General features: G+C 36.1%; 1 protein-coding gene across 4 annotated transcripts in view; it reads right to left on the bottom strand.

Annotated features, from left to right (window-relative positions):
• Window positions 1-283: 283 nt before the first annotated feature.
• Window positions 284-24,124, bottom strand: part of ESYT2 (extended synaptotagmin-like protein 2) — a 90,866-nt gene continuing 67,025 nt past the window's right edge. The window contains exons 13-22 of one of the 4 annotated variants that reach the window (XM_010585725.1): window positions 23,537-23,632; window positions 14,144-14,218; window positions 12,202-12,288; window positions 11,283-11,468; window positions 9,824-10,212; window positions 6,904-7,002; window positions 6,153-6,284; window positions 4,663-4,768; window positions 3,638-3,687; window positions 284-3,509 (exon numbers count right to left, since the gene is read on the bottom strand). In XM_010585725.1, the coding sequence (XP_010584027.1) occupies window positions 3,464-3,509; window positions 3,638-3,687; window positions 4,663-4,768; window positions 6,153-6,284; window positions 6,904-7,002; window positions 9,824-10,212; window positions 11,283-11,468; window positions 12,202-12,288; window positions 14,144-14,218; window positions 23,537-23,632 (1,266 nt within the window). In that variant the 3' untranslated portion in view covers window positions 284-3,463. The remainder of the gene's footprint in view (window positions 3,510-3,637; window positions 3,688-4,662; window positions 4,769-6,152; window positions 6,285-6,903; window positions 7,003-9,823; window positions 10,213-11,282; window positions 11,469-12,201; window positions 12,289-14,143; window positions 14,219-23,536; window positions 23,633-24,124) is intronic. The other 3 variants (XM_010585732.1, XM_010585740.1, XM_010585749.1) reach the window with 3 other exon arrangements.

The raw sequence follows: 24,124 nt of genomic DNA, 5'->3' as shown, positions 1-24,124 counted from the left end.
ACTTAAGTTGAACAAAGGACCTACTAATTCTTACGTGTGAATCTGTTCCAGACCAACAAGCATGGAATTCCCCAGCTAAGTATCCCGTACTTCTCGCTCCACTTTCTCTCATGTGAAACCCAAGAGTCTGCCTACACATCTTACAGCACGGCTATCTAGGTTAGTGTAGTCAGCATATATGACTATTTTAAAAATTCACCTCATCATATTACCAATTAGGTCAGGGATATGCAAAAGGGAGGAAAAGGGAGTGTGTGTGTGTAGAGGGAAGCAACACGCTGACTTCCATATGAACCATTTATTGAATAAATACATGCATCATAATGTAGAATTACATGAGCAAAAAAGGCAATCTGTACAAAATTGATTACCCTTTGTTCTCATTTCAACTCTCATCATTTGCTGCAGCTCTGATAAAGGATTCAAGACAGAAAATTAGAACTCTTTTAATCCAAATCCAAGCGATATGCATGCTGATTTGAGTTCGGGTTATACCACTGCTATAATTAAGAAAGCTGGTTTTCTTGTCAGTGAAGCAGAATAATTCTAAAAACAGTTTCAATAGTAGAGAGAACATGTGTTGGTACATACAGGTAACAAAGCTTATTTTTAGCCATTTCTTAAACATCTTCATATGTTCATATTTTAAGGCACAGGATAAACAAGAACTACATGAAAAGCTATCAGTTGATACTGAATACATTGACTTGATAATGAGGTGCAATTTTTGCCCAGAGGAAAAATAATGTTTGTCCTTCCTCCTTCCACATAAAAGGAACAATCAGAATTTGGTAATTATGATACAGAGATTTGTTTCCACTATCAAAAGAATCAATCTCATCTAGGCAGTCATATTCTGATCCAAATTCACTCAGGAGAACATTTCTAAATGTTGACATCCAGGACTGATTACAGTCAATGGGAATTACTGCTGCTTAATTACAATGACAAGTCAATCTCTTCATTTTAGATTCCTAAATGGGAACTGGGCTCTTTTAAGAGCCTATCCCTAATTTTACGTTGTGAGCCATTTTGGAAAGCTGTCCTATATGCTTCATTCAGTTACTCACTTTGTGCTATCATCTCACATTTACCCAAACACAGCATTATTTTCCCCCTCGAGACTTTAGAAGACAGATGTGCACTTTTTTTTGTTTAAGTGCAGAGTCTTCTAACATCTGTCCCCAGACTTCACTTAAGACCTGAAGCACCAAATCAGTTTAACAGCCCATTTGTTGGCTATGGAGCAAACTCTGGGGAGTCACTGGCCAAGATGTACAGCTAAAGTCTTTCCACCTCAGGCTGAACCAAGTCAAAAGACAATCATGCTGAACTACTGCTCTTAGACCTCCTTTATTTAGATCAGATTTCACTTTCTGCATTTTCATTGCATTAACAATAATTCTCTGTCTTTCCATTCTTAACATTTTAATGGAGACCTAGCAAAGAAAATACATACTTCATAATATATTACATTTTATATGAATAGATGAGTGTATATATAGAGAGATACTCATACATTCCAATATAGAGTGAAGCCTTCAAATGGAAATGTTTTCTTACAAAGAACCTCTCTCTATTGCCCAGTCCATCAGAAAGTAACAGCAGCAATATTTACAGTGTAAGCTTGTTTGCTAAAATTGTCTTGTATAAAATGCGGCAATAAGAAGGCCATCACTGTATAGAGGTGTATGCATGTGTGTCACACACATCCGTGACAAAAGTTCATGTTAAACTGAATTTAGACAAACTGAAATGAGTCAATTCTTAAACTTGAAAAAGACAAAAAGCTACATCTATGGTAGGCACTTTGGTACATCTAGTAGTGTAGGCATATTCTACATCCAGAATTAAGGTTCTGTCAGTAATCTTACAATAAAGCTAATTTCAGGAGTTTATATTCTGCTTTAAAATTCTTTCTTGGCTGAGAGATCATTCTAGAATCTTAGCTAAGTAATATACTTTGTCTGTCTAATTGCATACTTATCCAAGAATGAGGGCGTTGGCTCTGAAGGAGCTGAACTGTTCTCTTGGATTCTTAATGCACATTTTTATAACAGTCTGAGAAAACTTACCAGAAAAAGAAAAATCAGTTCTGAATACAAAAAAAATTCCTCATAATTCATAATATCAGAGTTATGAGCTCAGCTATTCAGGCTGATACTCTCCCTTCAACTCTCAACTGTCTACTTTTATCAGTTTGTGCTAATTGTATCACTGCTGTAGTCTTGCAGCAGACTATGGCAATGCTTCAGTAGAATGCCATTATTTCTCAAGAAACCTGTGTGGACCACTGAAGTGCATTTTTTTCATGCACCAAACACACTAAGTAGCAATGAAGAAACTGTAAAGACAAGTCAGTTTCAACTCAATTTCACACTTTCTTACCTATTGGTGTTCCGTTTTAGTATTACAGAAGGTATAGCACAATATACTATTTAGCACAGTATTGTATAATAAAAATAACATATGTCTTGTACGTATGCCTACTATATGAACTTACATTGCAAGCGGATTTGTATACCTTATAAATCAGTGGAACATGGCAGTAAGGACAGTTCTAAATAGTTAGAGATTTTGTTTATAATACAGAAAAATCCATGTCCTCATACCTTCAAAAGGTCACACGTCTAGTACTATAGATTACAGGAATAAATAACAAAATCCAAGTGAACCTGTATAATAAAACTGTACTGTTTGTTATGTTTACTCCATTAAATGAAAACTCAGATTTAGAAACTGTGTGATTCATGGACCTCATCCTCTATTTATACAGTATTTATAGAACTCTCATTTTTATTTATAATATTCTATAGCTGATTTTCCAATAATACATTTTTATATAAATATTAAAATGTTAATGTTTTGTACATTTTAAGCTAGCCACACTGGGCCAGGAACAATAAAGTAAAAATGTTTTTCTGCAGTTTGTTTTTGAAGAATATCACAAAATGAGTAAGACCATTGTGCTGCAAAGACAAGAGAGATTCATCTGAAGAAATTAACATGCATTTAGAGGAAAATATCTATAACCTTTATCTAATTTTCTTCTGAATTCAAACCAGCATGAAAGAATTATAAAAAAATAGTATATATTTACATGGTACAGTATACCTTCGTGAGATATAAAACAAGGCAGGAAAACAGCAGAACATAATCTTTTCACTTTCTAATAGGTACAGCCATCATAAAGGTCAATTTAAACACAAAAGGTTACCTTACTGTACTATTGCACATTACAGTAACACTTAAAATTGTTTAGCAAATTAAAATACAAAGTTTAACAATGAGAAAGGCTATGTCTACATAAAATGACCAAGTGTTATAAAATTATTGGGTATGTGTCTAAGAACTTAATCAGTAAAGCTATAAAAATAATATTGGTACATCTGTGAGAACAACGCTTTAAAAATATATAAAGGTTGGCAAAATTATGCTTGGGGAATTCCCAGTATCCATGGGCCTAACTTGCACCATGCGGCCTTGTACCATCTTCTGTTAAATCATACCTGAAGATGAAAAAAACAAAGGATTTTTTTTTTTTTTTTTACATTTAGCATGCATTATTAAAACTGTTATTAACACACTAGTTATTAGTATGTAGTATTATTATTAATGAAGGAAATATTATGCTTACCACTGGGTCCAGCCTTTAGCAAGTTCTTCCGACGCCAGAGGTATTAATAACTGTGGAAAGTTAAATTAGCAATCAATGCATTATATGTGCCTTTCATTCTATGTCTTTTAAAGATCAAATCTGACAATCCCGTAAACTACAGTATAAGTAATGCCATTAATAAACAATATATTTTACATCCTTGTCATCATAGCTATCTGCTCAACTTGTAGTAAAGTTTCAAGTTGCTGGTTTTGACCTAAAAAATCTATACCATTTAGTGATATGGTCCCAGAGCACCTCACAGGCTTGAATTCTGAATATGGCATATCTTGGCAATGGCAATCAGCCGATGTGTTTACACTAACACCCCTCCTGATAAACGGGAAAATTAAGAACACCATTCACCATGAACTGACCACGATTCTGATATCTCTCATCCTCTTTACAGAGCTCAAATATGGCAATATGCAAGGGTGTAGTAATTCACTATTCCTTTTTGCGTGCTCCAAATCACATATGTAAGAAATAGTGTGATTTAATGAGTGCCTATAGAACAGTGAAGTTGTAAACACAATAGCTGGTTTTGGCATTAGGAACATCTCCAGTAGCAGTTCTTTCTCACACATTTTACAATCTGGAATTTTAATTACTAAACGTACATTTGTTCTTTGTGTTTCTCGAAGTACTCTTGCTTGTCTTTCCAGTTTTGTCTGAACATTTTCTGAGATATCATCTGTTTTCTACTGGTTGTTTTCTTTCTCTGACTCTATAATTAATAAGTCTGACATGCAGGTTTCTTTTGTTACTGTGAGCCTCAGAACTTACCATTCTCTAGAAGAGATTACTGACACATCATTTGATGTCTGTTCTGCAGTTTGTTCCACCCCTTACTGAAGCTTGACATCTAAGCCATCTATAATTTTTAAAAGCTTTGTACCTCAATCAGGTGCTTCAATCAACACTAACAAGCTCACATCACAAGAAGACTTTCGTCTTGTATAACAACATGCTGTATTAACAGAATTTGCCTCTCGTCAACTTACTTTTCCAAGCAGCCCTTTATCTTTGGACAAGAAACCACCGCTGTTCTTCACTGCCACGTCTAGTGTTCTTCTCTGTACTTCCGGCAGGGAAACACTGAAATCAAATCTGAAAGGCAAAGTGATGCTTTAGTGAGAATTTTGTACCTGAAGTGCAAATTGATTTCCTACAGCTGAACAATTCAAGTCATAACCAAACCATCCGCCTCCCCAAACAAAAAATAAGGTCTGAGATAAACAAAGAAAAAATTCCTAATGTTTTCCCTAAAATTCTTCTTCAATACTATGATCAATATCAACATCAAATGTTTGAGACTTCTGTTACCTTTGGTCTCTAAAAGCCACTGGTAAAACAAAACAAAAACCCAAACCAAACCAAAGAAGGAAAAGGTCAACCACTGACTCTCCAGAGAAGAGAATGAGGAATCATACTGTACTGACAGCCCAGTATCACTATTCCCCAAAGGGAAAGACTGGTCAGTCTTACTGATCCTCCATACTTGATAAGCAGAGCTCCTTTTCTTTCCTGGCACACCAAGGAAACCTACCAACTTTTAAGGAAGAACACATTTTGTTTGCTAGATCTGAAACTTACAGAAGGTGAGGGCAAGTTTGTACCACAATCTACATCTATTTGTCACTACAGTTCTTAAACAGCTTTATTGCTTTGCAATACATTTTACTTGGAAAGGCACAGTAAAACTAATCTATTACCTGGAATAAAGAGGAGAGAGCTGCATGACCAGGGAAACATACCAGGGCCTCTAACTAATGATTTACAGATTTCCCTTGGACAGAATGAAGCGCTGTTTTCCCCAAATTAACTTTCAGTCTGTAGAGAAAGGTCATCTTTATTGAAAAGTGATGGGTGGGGGAGTAAGGAGTACATGTGTGAGGGAAACTACCATCAAAAAGCTGAGTGCAAAGATAAGCATTTTGGTACAATATAACATTGCACAAGCTTGCACACTTCCAACCTGTGGCCCAGGATAAACCTACAAGGAAATTTCCTGACTCCCTGGCTGCTGAGAAGTGCACCAAATTGACTGACTAAACAATTTGATCATGCATAGACACTGGCTGTCCAGTCCCACACAGAGGCAGCATCAATCAGCCAGGCAATCGGCCAGTCAGAATCAACATGCTTCCTGGCAAGAAGAGATACCAACAGCACTGGCCAGCTAAAAGGCACTCGTGTTCTGACCACCTGCCAGAGGAGTGCATGCTGCTTCTTAGCTACCAGCACAAAGGGGATGTAACTGACACAGGAGAAGGCAGAAAAGTGGCTGGTACCAGAGTAAGAAGGGCTATAGTGATAACAGGGAATAGAAAGATGGGAAGAGCTATTATAGCAGAAGAGAAAGGTATGATCAAGTCTGGTGGTGACAACTAGGAGCTTCAGTGGCTCATCCATTCAGGTCAGCTGAGAAACCTTGATTTGACAGCTTTGTAATTACATGATATAAAACCACTACACATAGTGTAGAACATACATTTGATCAAACACTGGGTTTAATGTCTTCTTTGATACATGTGTTTTTCTTCTTCCCGATCGTCTCTTGTCAGGCAATAAATACATTCGCACATATGGATCGGATCCTTCTTCTGAAAACGCTATTAGATTCCTGTGACCAGTGAAAAAACAAGGAAAAACACTTAGAAAATAAATCAGACATTGCTGAATATAAGTGTCTACACTGCTATCACTTAATTTAGTACATGAATCAGTTGTGGGATATCCTGCACAAAGTATGAAGCACAGGATACAGCACATCAATAACAGCAGTGGAAAAGAAAAACTAACAAAAATGCCAAGCAGTGACTTGTACAAGATCAGATAAATGGTGAGCAGACAGCAGAGGTGGGAATACAGTATTTCTTAAATTCCAATTCAAAGTTTAGATATGGCTTCCAACAGTCATGCGGTTTTGTCATTCCATGAAAAATTCAGTCTCTCAGAGATAGCTTTCAGACACTGCTGACAAAAATCTACATGCCATTTTCATTTAAAATCTGACAGAGGCACAAGAGACAAATACAAAATCACAGCAAAATCTTCAACAAAGTTTTTACTGATTCTGAGTATAGCTCTGTATGTTTTTGTATTTACACATAATTACAATCGGTATGTTATTTTAAAAATAAAAAAGATCATCCAGACAACAAATTTAAGAGGATAAGTCAAGATATGACAAGTTTACAAAGAAATACGCACAGAAATGAAATTTGGTATTTTATGCTCACCTGCAGGAATGCACTACCACAATCAGTTTGTTTCTTTGTGAACTATGACGAATTGTTAGCTGAATCTGTCCTAATGGAGACTGCCCCAGAGTCGTTCCACTGCAGGAAAAAGTAGAACATTATGCTTAGTTTTTAAAATGCATATTTAAAGTAAGACCTAACTGAAATACATGCTGAGCAGTTTTCTCAGAAATCATGTATTATGCATTTAACTTTTCACTAGACCAATGTGAAAGAACAGAGCACACGTTAGCATGTGAGCATGTCTTCCATCAGTTCCTTGTCCTTCAGTTCCTTGTCCAACAGCTCTACTGTCCAAAATAAGCTAAATATTCTTGTCACTTTAGAGGTCAGCTGCTCTTCAGCACTTTGAAAACCATTATCAGTAAAGAACTTGCTTACCCTAAAATAAACATTAAAGCAGTATCTAGGAAATTGGAAAGAATAATGGTGCAAACTGCAATGAAAACCTCAGTGATAGGCCACTCTAACCTATGGCCAGGAACAAATTAGAAAACCAGCTCATTCTTTTCTGAATTCTCTAATGTAGAATTATATTCTTGGGATTAAAATAGTGATACTTAAAACCACTTATTATCTTAAAAGCTCAAATCACAGTATAAACACAGCCATTTCACTTTCCTGTAGCTCATGCCACACTGAAAAAAAGTTTAGAATTAATTTACACTTATAAATACAGGTCATGCTTACATAAAAAGCAACCACCACTGTCCTGGTTTCAGCCAGGATAGAGTTAATTGTCTTCCTAGTAGCTGATACAGTGCTATGTTTTTGAGCTAGGTATGAGAAGAATGTTGATAACACTGATGTTTTCAGTTGTTGCTAAGTAACGTTTAGTCTGAAGTCAAGGATTTTTCAGCTTCTCATGCCCAGCCAGCAAGAAGGCTGGAGGGGCAGAAGAAGTTGGGAGGGGACACAGCCAGGACAGCCGACCCAAACTGGCCAAAGGGGTATTCCATACCATGGGACATCACATCTAGTATGGGAACTGGGGGGAGTGGGGGCGGGGGGATCACCGCTCGGGGACTAACTGGGCATCGATCGATTGGCAGGGGGTGAGCAATTGGCCTGCGCATCATTTGTACATTCCAATCCTTTTATTATTACTGTTGTCATTTTATTAGTGTTATCATTATCTTCATTAGTTTCTTCTTTTTGTATTCTATTAAATCGTTCTTATCTCAACCCACGAGTTTTACTTTTTTTCCCTGATTTTCTCCCCCATCCCACTGCAGGGGGGCAGGAAGTGAGTGAGCGGCTGCGTGGTGCTTAGTTGCTGGCTGGGGTTAAACCACAACAACCACGTTTAAGAATTTCTGTTTTAAAGACTGGCAAACATTCGCAGAGTTCCCTCATCTCTATGAAATACTTATTTTAGTTTCTGTGAACTGACTGTATTTTCCATTTCACACAGGACAGTATATGGCGTGCTTGGCATTTCTCAACCACCTGAAGGATATCTTAACTTCAAGGGAGAAGCATACCTCTTTTGTGAATAGCTACTACAAAGTGATTGCTCCATTAAAATTCACAAGTCATTCACTTTAAAAACTAGAATGAAGCGTTTTGGTTCAGAATTTTCTTAGTAAAATAAAGTTAATAAAAAATCAGAGTACCTAAAAACATGGGGCATGCAATAAAGGACCTCCTTAGCTTTACCACTATCATCAAATAAGGAAGTATGAAATTTGTGTATTAAATAAAAAGTAGTATTTCAACATTTATCATAATTAACAAAGTCTAACCCAGTTTGAGGCCAGAAGAGAGACTGACAAACTGAAGACAAGACAGCAAAGGACCATAAAGATAAATGGGGGACTAGAGCACATAAGCAGATGGTGAAGGAAATGAGTTTGTACAAATTGAAGAGACAGCCAAGATTGGATTCAATTGCAGCCTTTTACTACTTAAAACAGACATTATAGAGAAGACTGAGTCAGACTCCTCGTGGCTGTGCACAGTAAAAGAAACAAGAGGCCTCAGTCAAGTTGCAGCAAGGCAAATTCCAATTGGAAGTACGGAAAAAAACGTTGTCACAGTGGAGTGGTTAAGCACCAGAGTTGCTGAGAAAGTTTAAAGAATCTCCATCCTTGGGGACATTCAAAACTTGTTTGGACAAGGCCAAAGAAACTTGATCTAACTTGAAGTGGGATGTGCTTTGAGCAGAGGGCTGACTGATATCCAGAGGTTCCTTCCAACCTGTATTACTTTATTGATCCTATGAACTCTGATAGAGAAAAAGATGAATCTTTCTACATAGATTCACAGAGAAGCTACATGAATAGGGAATTAATGGTCTCCATTCTCCTATTCAGAGGACAATGGCTGCTCAGCTATCTTTACTGGTAAGTATAGCTGCCCATTGAGGCAAGTAAAAAAAATATTAGAGAATTTAAGAAAGCATGGCTGCAGCAATCCTCATTAATTGAATAGTAACTGACTATTCATTTAACATTCTTTCTAGTCAACTATCCCTCTGAGTAATTTAAAAAGACCAACTATATTCCACTTAATTAGCTTAATATTAATGCTAATAGGATTCAGTGGTGGAACAGGCAACTATTGCCATGAAAGTGATTAATGTTGTATCAAAAAGTATCCTTCCCTATTGCCATCCCACTCTTTTTAGCACTACACAGTGTAGCTATGAGAACAAGGTGGACTTTATCTTGCAGATCATTGCAATGGTAAGGTAACTTCTAATTGCAGAATCTGTCTAACTGAGGTACCAGGAGAAAGCAGAAAATCATAATGACTGATTTTCAGGTGCCAGACTCAAACTGCAACAGGAAAAAATATTACTGAGATGCAATCTAAGCACTGTTTCTTTGGCTGCACTGACGACATTTTCTATAAATCAACTTAGATGTATTTCAAAAACAAGTGATTAACACCATACTTTTCAAGCTGTCGCAGTCTTTGCCGTAGCTCCTGCGTGGCAATAGGCAGAGATATGTCTGAGGCTATGCTAGGAGTGGGTTCTTTGACCGAGAGGTGGCTGGGAGAATAAGAGAAGTTAGAGGCATGAAGACTGGAAGAACTTCGGCTGAGATCTGTTGGCCACTGAGGGCTGGCATTAGAAGGCTGACTTTTTTCAGCTGTATCAGTCTTTTTATCACTATCAGTCACTGGGGAAGCTGGAACAGGTTTGTTTGAATCAGGTGGTGGTGAGACAGGAACCTGAGGCTTAAAAGATGATTTTCTTGCATCTTTGGAAAGAGATGGCCTTTTTACTTGGGCTGAATGTTGATGATCTGGAGATCTTGCTTGCTTTTCAAGAGAAAGGACCTAGATACAGTAAAAATACATATAATATTACTATTTTCCAGTATAAAAAACCAGGAACAATTTTTTTTTTTTTCTACAAGAGTACTGGTTGGTGACAAGTTGTTAAGTTCAGACATGAAAGCAGGACCAAAAATATTCACACTTATACTTATTCACTCTACCATAGGAAACCTATTGCACAGCAAAACAGAGCTCCATCTTCTTTGTGGCAACTGTAGTAACTATAAAACAATGTGAAATTCTCCATTCATTTAGAACTATTGTCCTCATTATTCCCTTCCCATACTCTACACACTTCTGGTGCAAGTGCTATTTACTTTGCAGCTCTAACCACCTGGAAAGGTATTCTATAATTTTTTTCTTCTAATCTTTTGAAATTTAATCCTACATCACAAGTTCTTCTCACTCATTGTCCTTACTTTCTCTGTTATAGGTTACCTTCCTTTATTAATGACAAGTAAGCAAGAAAGTGCTTTAGAAAAGAACAAATAACAGAAATTAACAGCAGTTTGACAGTGTTTGCAAAGAGATATACTACCTTATTAAACCAAATAATTTAGCTGGGGAAAAAGACAAAACCAACCTTCAGGCATCCAAGTTTTGTCTTCAAAACTCCAATGTGCTTGAAAGTTGGTCTGAATTTTTTCTAATACTATGAAGGTACTTCCTTTCCCTATAAACTTTATTCTTTTTAAACCATCATGACCTCAGTTCCATTTCTGTAAGACAAAGGTGATTTCACTGATCTGTAGCCTACTGAGTCATAAAAGACTTGAAGGAATTCAGATTCCAAACAAGATTTCTGAACCTAAAACCATGAGGAACCTCAGTCTTAATTAATGCAGCTGATAACCGTTTCATTCAGAGAATTTTCTGGTTTTGAAATCAAATGTATTTCAATTAGAGGTTATCTTTGTGTGATAGTACTTAATAGCACTACCACAACTAAGGACACTTGGCATTGTGACACCCAAGGAAATGTACTATATTCTCCATAAAGCTGAAAGATCAGAACTCACAAGTCTTAAATATGCTTTCAGGTATTTACAATGGGAAAAATTTTAGAGTACCCTGAGTGCAATCTTCATGTTTATAGTGCTGTTTGGACCGGAGTTGCTCAGGTGGAACCGCTGATGCATAGTTAAATCTTCACTCTCTAGCAACTGGCTTAGAGGCAGTTTGAAGTTCCCCAAAGAACACTGGTGCTGTTCATCCCTCACCTGAAGGAACACAGAAGCTAAGTCATTTTGTAGCATCTGCTTTGTAAGAATTCAGAGAAAGAAAAGGAAATGACAGTTTTATTAAAAAAAAAGAAATAATCCAAATATCAAATGTAGTTTGTTCTTAAAGCAAATTTCCCTGATCATAAGATAACTTTACATTGAAGAAGGAAACGCGAAATATACTCAGTGCCTAGTTTCTTCATCCCAATCTTCTACAGCAAAAGCAAGACAGAAGACTAACCAGCTCATCTACATCTACTTGACCCTTGATCAAAATAACTACATGGTTTCCAAATGGTCTGTGTGAAAATTACTTCCCACAACAGTTCGAGGAATAGTAACTAGGACAGTCCTCATTTACACTTCAGTCTCTTTGAACTATGGAAATGACATGTCAGCAGTGTAAAGGGATACGGTATTTGGATAAAGCAAAGACTTGGGATAAGAAAGGAAACAAGTCAGCAATTTCTGCTAGCAGTTAAGACTGTTAAGGTTCGAAACAGGTATAAAAATTTACTTTTTTCACTTTTTTTAAGTAAGACAACCATCATGTTCTTCTGGTGAGAGTTTGGTTATAGTCTTTCTTCCTTTTAGTAGTAAATGCAATTAAACATTTCAGGGGTTGGTCTTAAAAAACACTTTAACTATAGTTTTAATGGTGTTTATAATATATTCAGTCTCATTTCATAACAGCCTGTAATGTCTGAATGTTACTACTGCAATGTCTTAGAAAAGAAAGGTATCTAAAGAGAGTGAGACAACATACCTCAACTTCAAGATCTTGTCTTTTGGGATTGTGTACAAAGAAAGTAAAGTTTTCCTCCCATACTGGTTCATTGGTCTTGTATCGAATCTAAAGTTAGACAACACAAAGCGTATGAATTATAAAACATTTTTGTCTAATGAAGCTGGTGTCAAGAGTTGACTACATTTTTCATTTTGGCTTTGCAAAAATTTATGTCTGAAACGTCACATTTTTAAACAAAGGCCAAGTGGGATCTACTCAAGGCATATATAATATCACATATAAAATTATACACAGCACATGTAGTAGAATACTTTTTGCATTGAAGTTGCTGTATGTAAAGTAAAACACTTTCACACCAGTCTATGAACAAATGCAAGGTCTTCAGACTGGCACATTCTCTCTCTTCTCATACTTCTCTATAGGGGCTAACTCAGTGAAACTCCTACAAACTAATATTTTTCCTTCTAATCTCCCAAGTAGCCATGTGGGAGATTTCAATGCCAAATCTCACTACTTTCAGCAACTCATTAATGGGGAGAGTGTATGCAGAGAGAGAAAAAAAGCACTTATAAAAAAAGCTATCTCCAGGAACAAAGGACTTGAATTTCTATACCTGCATTCTCTAATAGGTATCAAAATTAAGATTGTATACAAGATCCAGTTTATGCTTTGTGACAATTTTTGACAGGGTATGAAGAAGCCAAATTAGATGTCCTCTCCTTTTGGCTCACTGACACTTTTACTTAAAAAAGAAAAACAACAACAAAAAACACAACCACACCACACCACCCCCCAAGCCCCACACTGACACTGCATATATCTACCTATCTAGGTATCACTTCACTGTTGGTATTTTATTTTAAAGAGCCATTTGAATACACAGAGGTTAGTTATGGGTGACAAGTATGTTGAATACCTTGGGTCAGAATCGGAGGGATCACCATCAAGATCGATCTCATGACAGACATCTGTTACAGACCACCCAATTAGGAAAAAGAGATGGATGACACCTTCTTCAGACAATTCAAATCTGTCTCAGATCTGCAGAACCAGGTTCTCACTGAGAGCTTCAACTATTCTAATGTTTTCTGGGAAAGCAGCACAGTGGTGCACAACCAGTTTAAGGGTTTGTGCTATGAAAACACATACTGTTGTATTACGGTTGTTCTCAATCATTGAATGTATTGACTACGAGTAGTGTTCTTCTGAGTCTACCCCTTACAAATGAGGAATACTGTTTTGCAGATGTAACTGTCAACAGCAGCCTTGGCTACAGAGACCTTAAGATCACAGAGTTTAGGGGGCATGAGGAAAACAAATAGCAGAATAAAAGCAGATTTCAACTTGCTCTAGGAACTGTTAGAAGGTATTCCAAACTGTTAGAAGGGATTCCAGGAGTGTCTATCGTGGAGGGCAAAGGAGCTCACGAGTGCTAGAGGACAGCCCTCAAAGCACAAAAGTGGTCCATACCTCAAAGCAGAAAAAGCAGCAGACATAACAAGAAAGTAGCCTGGCTAAACTACGAGCTCCTGAGAGCTACAACACGTTGGCTAATCTAAGGCCCTACTCTAAGCAGAAGGTTCAAGCAGATGATCTTCACTGTCCTTTTTGACCTGGACATTTCTCTAACTCTGCAATTCTGTAAATTTTCAAATCTTGATCAGTATTTCAGAGCCTGCTGCCTGCCAACACTGTTTTTTATATAATCACTACTGTAGGAATCCCAGTTGCAGATCAGAACCTACTGTGGAAGGACACCCACAAATAGTTAAAAATCTGGTCTCACAGACAGTTTAAACTGAGTAAGCACGTGTTCAATCCTTGGCTTCTTGTTGGCAATTTCAGTTCTGGTGGTAACTTTCAGTGCAGTATATATACCCAATGGCTTGACAGCCAATGCCAAGCCACAGAGCCACCAAATTTTTGTAGACAGAGCCAAGTATAAAAAGTAGGAACTTACCTTACTTTCCTGTGCCTTGTGTCCAACTGACAGCAGAACAAGTGGGTTGGGATTGCTGTTGATTTTCTTTCCTGACTGGTAAAGAAAAAGCAAAAACTTCGCCTTCAGAACAACGCAAAACCTCTCTCCTCTGAAACTTAAATGTTTGCATCTTAAAAGTACAAATCACATATGCATTCTACTATATACTTATCTCTTATTCTCAGTATTTTATTCAACAGGGTTGAATGGCAGACTGCCTAGTAACTGGTGAACACACTAACACGAAGGCATCCAACTACCCTAAATATGCTGAAGCAAAATGCTACAAATAAGCCGGAGTTTTAGACTCCTTTCCATTTTCTTTGAATGAAATTGGTAAGGTGCAAATTCTTATCCTTTAATGAGCATTACAACCCCCAAAGCTCATGAAGCATAGTTAAAACTGCAAAATGAATATTGCATGCAGATGGGAGATATGGAGAAAGCACAAACTCAGGAAACTTACTTTATTCACATTGCAGTACTATTACTAAATTGGATGTAATACCACAACATTGATATTCCCCACTTTTCAGTCTGGGGAAAAAGAAGATGCACTATAATGTACCTGATGTATATTTCTACAGTTTACCAAATACTCTTTATTAGAGATCAACCATCTGCCATATCTGAGCCTTGCTCACCAGCTGTATAGCACTACATCAAACTGCAAAAATAAACATCAGTTTAGAAACAAATTATATACACAAAGGAACATTCCCAACTACATGTTTCTTTCACAAACTTTAAATTAACCTAACAAATTTTTAAGTCAGAAAGAAGTTAGACATGAAAGTTAATCATCTCAAGCAGCTGTTAATGCAGTTTAAAAGGCCTAGAAAATATAGTATACATGGTTAATAATAGACTTTGAATTCTACCATGTAGGAAATTGTACAGATCAGGTATGTAAACAGAAAATTAGTTAAAATCTACTTAATGCATGTAAGGTCACAATTACAACCAAGTGATTCAAATATTTTATAGTTTTAAATTATGAATGTGCATATTTTACATATTTTTGGATCTGAACTTACATTTTGGACATCATATTTCCACTAATATTACTTGACTTTAATGTGACACACTGCTTATAACCATAGTTTCCTTTAGAAAAAAGCTGTTAAGTAAGCACTCCTTTCTTGGATGAATGCAGCATTTCTTTTTTTCATGATTTCTAATAAAAAATATTTAGCTCTCACCAAAGACAACAGAATACAAAGGTTTAAGGAACAGAAAGAAAGTCAGATTATACTCCAACTGATGGTGTTTAAAAATGGTAGGCGACATGTTTTGGTTTTGCTTTGTCCATGAAAAGGTGCCTGAAACTCTCTTTTCTTCATAAAATGATGAAACTACAGAAGGTGACAGAAAGACCCTGTTGCTTATGCTGATATGTAAATGTAAGTAATTTTAATTCATGCTAAATAGGTAGCAATATGTACACACACATATAACACACCTCTAACACCTGCTACTGACAGATTTGCTGTTGACAGTCTATTAGAGACTGCCTCTTGTCCAGGTTCAACCAGCTGAGAACTTGGCTTATGCCTTCCAAGTTTGCCTCTCAACTCCACATCTTCCGTATCAAAAAGCTGGGCTAAATTTATTTAGCATTTATATAAAAGATGTAAAGATTTCTAAAAACATCTAGCAGAAACAAGATTATTTCAAAACGTCAGAGATTGATTTTATTGGTTAGTTATTCAGAGTTGACCAATAAAGTATCACTCGGTATGTAACAGATGTCTTAGCTTTCATGTCAGGTTTGGACTTTAGTTACTATTTCAAATTAGTTCTCAGGACTATTTTTTTTTTTCCCCAGTCTTCTAAAGCAGTCTATACTCCACTGAGCTGATCTAAAATTCCAAGTACCACAGACCATAGTATTTTACCAATGGCTTGATTGATTCTTGAACCCAAATTTAAGTAAAATGGAATTGCACTAAATATATATCTGGCAACAGAAATCCACCCACTGTTGGAAGTGAAGTGCGTTTGTGCATTTCCAATTAATTTTGTGACCTTATATGGACAACTACATTAGTTTTACCTTTAGGGCTTTCTGAACAGCAGCCTTCTTCAAGCCATCAGGATTAAATTCTAATGGATTATGCTTTTAAGTCAGGAGAGAATGAACATAGGAAGGGTTAATAAGTCATGCAATGAAGCAATTCCACTAGGTTAATTAATTATGACATGACAACATAGGACAAAGCGGGGGAAAAAAAAACAACCTAGAAAAAACCCAAAAATCTTTCAAACAAAACAATGAAGGAACCAAAACGTCTGACAAAACCTTTTTTTTTTCCTCTTGTCCTCTCTTAATGTTTGCATTCTGCTCTAAAACTAGTATACTCACTTTCAGTCCACTTATATTTCCCTCACCAGTTTTTTTTACCATAATAAAGAAACTTCAAAAATAGGTTTTATTGAATGCCTGATGTCCTATGGACTGCCTTCTGAATGAACTTTTTTAAACTTGCTTAAGTACATTTTCACAACATAGAAGCTTCTCTGACGATAAGTCAAGTAATTATGTGAAAGAGTCCTTTTATGGGAGAAATTACAATGCTAAAAGTATTGATAAGACTTAGATCATTATAAAAATGGAAGTCGTTTAAGCCTCTTCAGCAGATAAACGATACAAACACTGCACGCTAACTAGAATGAAGGTCTACTACTTTACTCAGTTGAATGAAGACATTCAAATACTTTCATACGAATTTGAACTGATTTAGGAGGACAAAACCTCTGACTCCTTTCCACTAATTAAGCAAATCTTTAAATTTTATTTTAGAATAATATACTATTCTTCAAGTGACATGTGAAGTAGAACAGTGTTACAGAAAACTTGCATTCAACTCCTAAGAAATAATTTCAGGAAATATGATTTTGAAATAAAAGAGACTTTAAATTAGTGTACTTATGGCTGGTTTTTTCTTTAAGCACAAATTTTTGTTTCAAGGGAGAATTCTGCTTTAAAAGCTGTAGTGTGTAGCAACAAAAAAATTGCATCATGGCCTTTTTAAACATGCTGGTTTATGAACAGGAACCAACATTATTAATGCTCTGCCAAAACAAATGCCTTCCTGAAATTCAAATCCAAAAGTGACTCAAATTTGAAGAGAGATTTAACCTTTATGCAGAAATACTTTTTTACATTTTCTTCTGGAATGTCATATCCTGATGCTGGCCAATATAAATGATAAGATTCCTGGCATTCAGCTTTAAAATTTCTATTTCAGAATGAACATACAATACGATGAAACTGGAGAAAACCAGAAATAAGGTTCGGTTGGTTTTGTGGGATTTTTTTTAATAATTATTTTTCTTAAAATAAAATTAAGAAATCTTCCACAGCTATTTATCTAATACATTAGGGACTTACTATTGCACTTAAAGACCTTCAAAGATGGATACTGCACAATATCCTTAGGCATATCAATCCTAATGTTTAACTATCCTTTTCATTAGAAATTTTTTTAATGCCCAACAGGTATGTTCCTTTCTGGACTTTAAGCACTGTTTCTTGTTTTGTGACAAACATGAAAAAGACACTTTGTTTGCAGCAACCTTCTAGCATTTCCATCCCTATCTTTACTTCCTAAGGCTAAACTCTCTTCCTCTGGTAGTCACGTTTACTGGCTTTCCCATCATCATCACTGCTGTCCTCCAGATCTTAAATTGCTGTGGCCAAAATCAGGACCTTAGTAATGGCTAAGTAGAACAGAAGGATTAGTCCATACATCTTACAGGCTACATTCTTCTTTTCTGTATACAGTATGGGTTTTGTCTTTCGTAACAATATGATACAGCACGACTACAGATCTATTTCTGTAGTGCTATCCATCAGACAACTATTTCCATCCCATATTTATATGGGTGCCATGAACGTCCTCTATGGAATGTACCTTATTTTTTCAGATTGTATCTGGAATTCATCAAGATAATTTTGAATCCTAACCTGCCCCTCAACTTACTGGCCATCTTTCCTTCACATTTGCACCTGCATATTCAGTACACATTTTTTTTCCCCCTATATTATTATTTCAAAGAATTTTAAAAGTCAAAAACAAACCTATGTGATCAATTATAAAGGCAGGCAACCAATGATTCCTGGATATTGAACATGTCTCAATTCCTCTGGAATCATAGCAAGGATAGGCCAAGAGGGACATCAGCTGGGGCAAGTATGTTTAAGGCAGACTTCAAGTTTCAAGGGAAGGAGCTGCAGGTCCATGAGGATGGTGGCTGAAAGGCTGGGCGGGAGAAGACTAGGAGAAGAAAAGGGAGTATTCAATATAAAAAGCCAAGAAAAGGTCTTGCCTTGGGTGACAAAATTGTCTTGCTATGGTTCTAAGTGTCTCTGCAGTTATAGGAAAAGGGGACAGGTATCCAAGAACTATACTGATAACTGAGCCAGTAGAATACATCAGATTTCAGGCTAGCATTCTGTAACAGCCAGTGATATTTGCAGTAAATCCCAATAACAAACCCATAAATTATACCACAACTAACAAGCTGTTTTATTACTAAGCCAGATCCTAATTCAATATGCTTTGGAGTACAGCTCGTTACTTCTGTTGACTCACTAAACCTTCCTTGGGGTTAAAACGAGGCTTTAGAAGTTTCTAAATCTGTGAGTGCATCCTCAAGTGATTACCAGAAGACAGTCACTGATCTGTAAGAGCTGATTCAAAATATGAATAATTTATATGTAATAAAAACAACAAATTAAAAGAAAAATTGTTATGAACTAATAATAACATACCATAAAACTAGTGTTACTCACTTGTGGAAATCATACTAAGAACACTGTTCACACTCAACTTCAGGTAAATCAGATTTAAATAGGTAAATGTCTGAAATACGTGTCATGAAGCTAGGTTCCAGCAGTCAAGAAAACTGTCTAGAAAGGAACAGAGAGCACTCTGGGCATTAGATTTTCCTCTCCCTATATAAAGTGAGCCCCCTTTTTTAGCCCCCCACCCCCCTCTGGCCAAGTAACTCATGTTACATGTCAATTAGATATCTGAACCTGCAGGTGCGAATGTTTGCATAATACCTTGTGTTTAAAGATGCCCTGAAAACAAGATGCAGTTTTATGACTGCTGAAGCTGTTGTTATCTCTGGGCTACTACAGTCCTCTCCTCTCTCCTGGCCTCCACCCATAAATCTCATCCTCTGGCTTGCTGCAAGACTAGCACTCATGCAACTGCAGAACAAGGCAGTTAACAGTGCTGGTGAAGGAAATCCAAACCTAGCTATCTTAAAATGGTTGTGTTCCACTCTGACTCAACTCACTTCGGGGATTTGGAAAGATTTCTCCAATGTCTAAATAGATGCTGTTACATGTAGACGACATGTCCTAATGCAAAGACCCTAAGATCAATGAAAACATCAGGGCTACACTCTTTATCAAGCTTTTTGATTTTTTTTTAAAATTATTATTATTTTTAGGATGTGTCTAGTATTTTTGTAACTAAAAGAAACTGAAACTACTTATCAGTTTTAAAACCAAGATAACTGAACCACAGCTTATGAACTGCATTTCTTACTCACTCGGTAATGGACATAACTTTTTTGATACTTTAAAATTAACTTCTACAGAGGAACTAACTGAAAGGACCACAGAAAAGGGTTTTGTTGGGGTTTGGAAGGAGCAGAGGGGAAGGTGTTTTTAAATCAAGGTTTAGGATATGAGCCAAAAGTAGCCAGCCAGCAACAAATTTATCTGCACAATCTACAATGGCATACCCACCTCTCCTTGGCAAAAGAGTTCTTATGCTGAACAGATTCTCATTTTTTTTGAAAATACCAAGGTTGTGCTTGCAGATTTAAGCGTAAGATATTCAGAGGATCATTAATTTGTAATAATATTGTAACATTAAATTCAAGCAAAAAATATTAATTGGTGGTTCTCCCTAGGCTAGATTTTCCTGACTACAGACAAATTTGAAAAAAAGAAAAGGAGCTTGGGAATTTGCAAAACAAGGAGCATCATGGAGTGAAATAGAATTTACAAGGGAATTTATAGTTTGGGGAGCACAAAGAACCACAACCATTTTTAAAGCAGTACTTGAACCAATGTGGAGAGGTTGCAAGTTCTTAGAAACATTGAGTACATCACCTTTTAAAGAAACTACAGGGATGCTGGTTGTAATACTTCTTAGTTTAATTTCTTTGCAATAAAAGCCAACAATTCACCAGCACACAGTGTGCTAGTATAGTATGCATTTTATTTCTCAATGAATCAGCAATTTAAGTTAAATGTAAGAGCTTTTACAACAAACTTACTTTGGGTTTTTATCATAAAAAGTTAATTACTTACCCAATGATATGCTGATCAATGAAATTTAAATAGCCTTTAAAATGCAATAAAAATAGCACAAAAACAATGCACACTTGTTGAAACCATGCAGCAAAACAAATTGCATGCTCTCATTCCACTAGAGTGAGTGGCTTTAGTAGCACTAATCCACACTCTGGCAGATAAAAGGTACAATACAAATAATACCAGAGAACTCACAAATAGTGCTCTATAGAGTGAGGTAGTGTTTTCACAAAAGACTAGTCCCGATGCTCTCCTCTCTTTTAAGTATCCACACCCAAAGTTTCCCTCGTAGATACTCTTAGGAAGATGGAAATGGAAGGAGAAAGCAGAGTGATGGGATTGTGGCAGAATGAATGCATAAGCAGCTTTACTACACAAAAAAGTTAAGGAAAACAGTCAAAAGATTCCAGAGAAAACAGCAGATAACAAAAAGTAAGTAAATATTTGTCATTACAAATACTTTCATCTGTTAAATGACTTTCTGTAGTGCAGCAAGGTGAAACTTTTTTTTATTTTTATATTTTATTAATTATTCAAAGATATTAACCCACTTTCCAAGTTTACTCTTGGTAGTTCAGATTTATATGGCAGATCCAACTAAGTAAATTTAGAGACCAGCCTTCCAGACTGTTTCTGTTTCACTTGAAACATGTTTCAGATAAATCATCCCAGTGTCTCAGAAACCCACAACTATGATGCATCTGTGCAAAAGAAATACCTGTGGTGGGGATTAGCCACTATAACTCAAAAAAACCAAGGCTGATGACAAGATCTAAAATGTACCAGTGATAAGCATTAACTTAAGAAATCCATTCTGAAGGTAATAAAAAGTACTTAATTCGTCCAGAAAATATTTCAGCTGTAACACTAACGTTTTGGACAAAAGTCTTCAAAACTATTGAGAAGTATTAAAATTACTTCATTCTCTCTGAACTTTTTGTTCCCCATAAATACAAGCAATCCAAAAGAGCAATTAATTTTGCTATTACACTACACGACCCCTACCAGTGAATATGAACACAACATGAGAAGCCAGCAGACTTTCATGTTTAGTCTTGTAAATGTTGTTCCATATTAGAATCAAATGGACATTAAAAAAAATCTGTATTCACTATAATTTACTGCAGTTTGGCTAGCAGCTCCATGACATTATCTAAGCATTGTCTTTATAGAATCTATAGGAATCTTTTCAGCTCTCCTACATGAAGAAGTCTTCCCATGATATTTTTCGCCCCACCTAACTGTGAAGCCTTTCTGTATGTGGTTTTGGACAACTTAAATTCAACACAGTATTGTATTATTTTATTGTTGTAAACTTGTAAACGGAATTTGCAACTGTTCAATGTTACTTTCTAACATATTCTTTATAACACATTTCTGGAAAGAAAATGAATTAAAGTTAAATACTGAGTTATTTGTAGCAACTGCTTTTCTGGGCTGGTAGAGCAAGAAACAAAAAAAAAGAGGGTTAAACAGGTCCCACACTGTGACCACCCTTATTCCCAACCCTCCCAGGCAATCTTGTACTGTAGACAGAACATCAGACACAGCAATAAGAAATACGAGATCCTGTTCCCAGATTTCGTAATTGGTCAGCTTTGTGCAAGGAACTTCCCCTTTCTGAGCCCTAGAGTTTAGAGATCTACTGACTGGAAGTACTGAATAAGATACTGAAATTAAAATACTGTCCTCAAAAGTAGGTAGAACTTAAGACTTGCAGCCTAACCTTTCTGAAGGAGGGAGACAATGTTACAGAATGTTTAAAATAAGAAGGAAAAAACCTAAACTTAGGACAAAGCCTCTGAGTATTTGCTGGAGAAGCTAATCTAATATAGAAAAGCAGTTTTATGGAAAAAAAATTATAAATTCTGGATGGGAGAACTTTAAACTATTAAGTAAAAGGCTTTAGTGTATTTTAACAACTATATTAAACTTGTAACAATTTGAGTAAAATCCAGAGTTCCCCTGAATTCAATACAGTGAAGTAAAAAAGATAACAAAGGACTCTCTTTCAAATGAGCTACAACTTTTTAGCTTTTAAAATAACCTATAAATACTACTTCCAAACACTCCTCTATGCACCCTGGAACAGACATGAAATCACTAGTCAGTGATGTAAACTGTTTAGGCTACTAAGGTTTTATTTCTTACCACTCTGTTTGATGCAGCATTTTAACTTAAATTTAAGATGAGTGGACAAATTTGCAAAATGCATACAAAAAAATCTGAGGCTTGAAAACTTTGTTCTCTGATTAGTACTTCAGCCACCACTTCCAGAATTTCTCATCTAACAGCAATGCTGAAAAACAGCAAAACTCAGTGTTATGCTTCACATATCTATTTATGGTAGGGTTTACTTTATTACTTCTATCATTTACAATAAGGAACAGTACTTTACTATCCTGAAATAAACTACAAAACAGTCTGTGATTGTCATAAACATGCTATTTCACAGTCCCATAGTATAATCCATATAATGACAGAACCATTAGTTTTTTGAGGTTTATGTTTTGCACAAGCAAATAAACAATACTCCAAATGACAACCTGACAGAAGTCTCACACAAGTATTCTGCCACTGTAACATCAACTACACACTATTAGTTTCATAATGAGGACTTCGGTACCTTCAAATCTACCACAGATACCCTAAGCCAAAGCAAGTAAGTTTACCTGAACTCAAGGAAGTAGGCCTTTTCCTGGTTAGTTCCTTAAAATTCCTCATGCTAATCCCATACTATTTATGGAAAACACTGTCTAATAAAAACATGCAGCCTTTCAAGTCCAGGAAAGGAGCATTCTTTAAAGAAAAATCACACCGATTAAAGAGTAATGTTTTATTAAATATATATCTATAATACTAGAATACTAGAAATGTGGACCTTACATTACACGTTTTGAAACGAGACAAAGTATAGAAAACATGGCATAATGTGTGTTAGTAAAGCAGTGTGCCATACTACCAAGCAAGACATGCTGGAAATACACAAGAGATGCCCACGAGAAAAGGGTATCCATTAGAATATAACTTACGGGCAGGTTTCTTGCCGAGTCCAAGTAGAGAATAAGCAATGCAGAAGAAAGCCCATCATTGGCTTGGTCCTTATCAGCTCTAATGCTTGTTAGCACCTAAATCAAAAACATACTGTAAGCCTTTCTGAAAATCAAGTAATATCATTATTTCTGTCCCATTCCTGAAAAATATTTTAAAAACCTCTCCCAAAATGTAAACATTCACAAAAATGCACACTATGAAGAACCAGAAATAAGTTTTCAAGACTCACATAGATACTTCAAACCCATTTTTATAGAAATTTCCACCCCATTTCCTAAATATTTTTTTTTTTTAGACTGGACAGATTATAGTGTCATATCCAGCTTTATCTCCCATGCTAATGAAATGTTAGCTGATATTCTCAAACCATAACATTAAGAGAAAAGAAGAGGACAACAAAAGCATTTTAAAATCCCATGCCACAAGAGTACATTGACAATTATGACTGGTTTGAGCTTTCTAAAGACAAACAGCTCGGAATAAAGTTACAGGTTTATCCAAATTCACAACAGCTACAGAATTAAATTACTTACATACTTAACACCCCCCTCCCCTGTCCCGCCCCC

This window comes from Haliaeetus leucocephalus, unplaced genomic scaffold, assembly GCF_000737465.1.
Source record: "Haliaeetus leucocephalus isolate CR32 unplaced genomic scaffold, Haliaeetus_leucocephalus-4.0 Scaffold0, whole genome shotgun sequence".
Taxonomy (NCBI): domain Eukaryota; kingdom Metazoa; phylum Chordata; class Aves; order Accipitriformes; family Accipitridae; genus Haliaeetus; species Haliaeetus leucocephalus.
The sequence above is the reverse complement of the archived record's forward strand: the minus strand, read 5'-3'. Positions and strand labels throughout refer to the sequence as shown.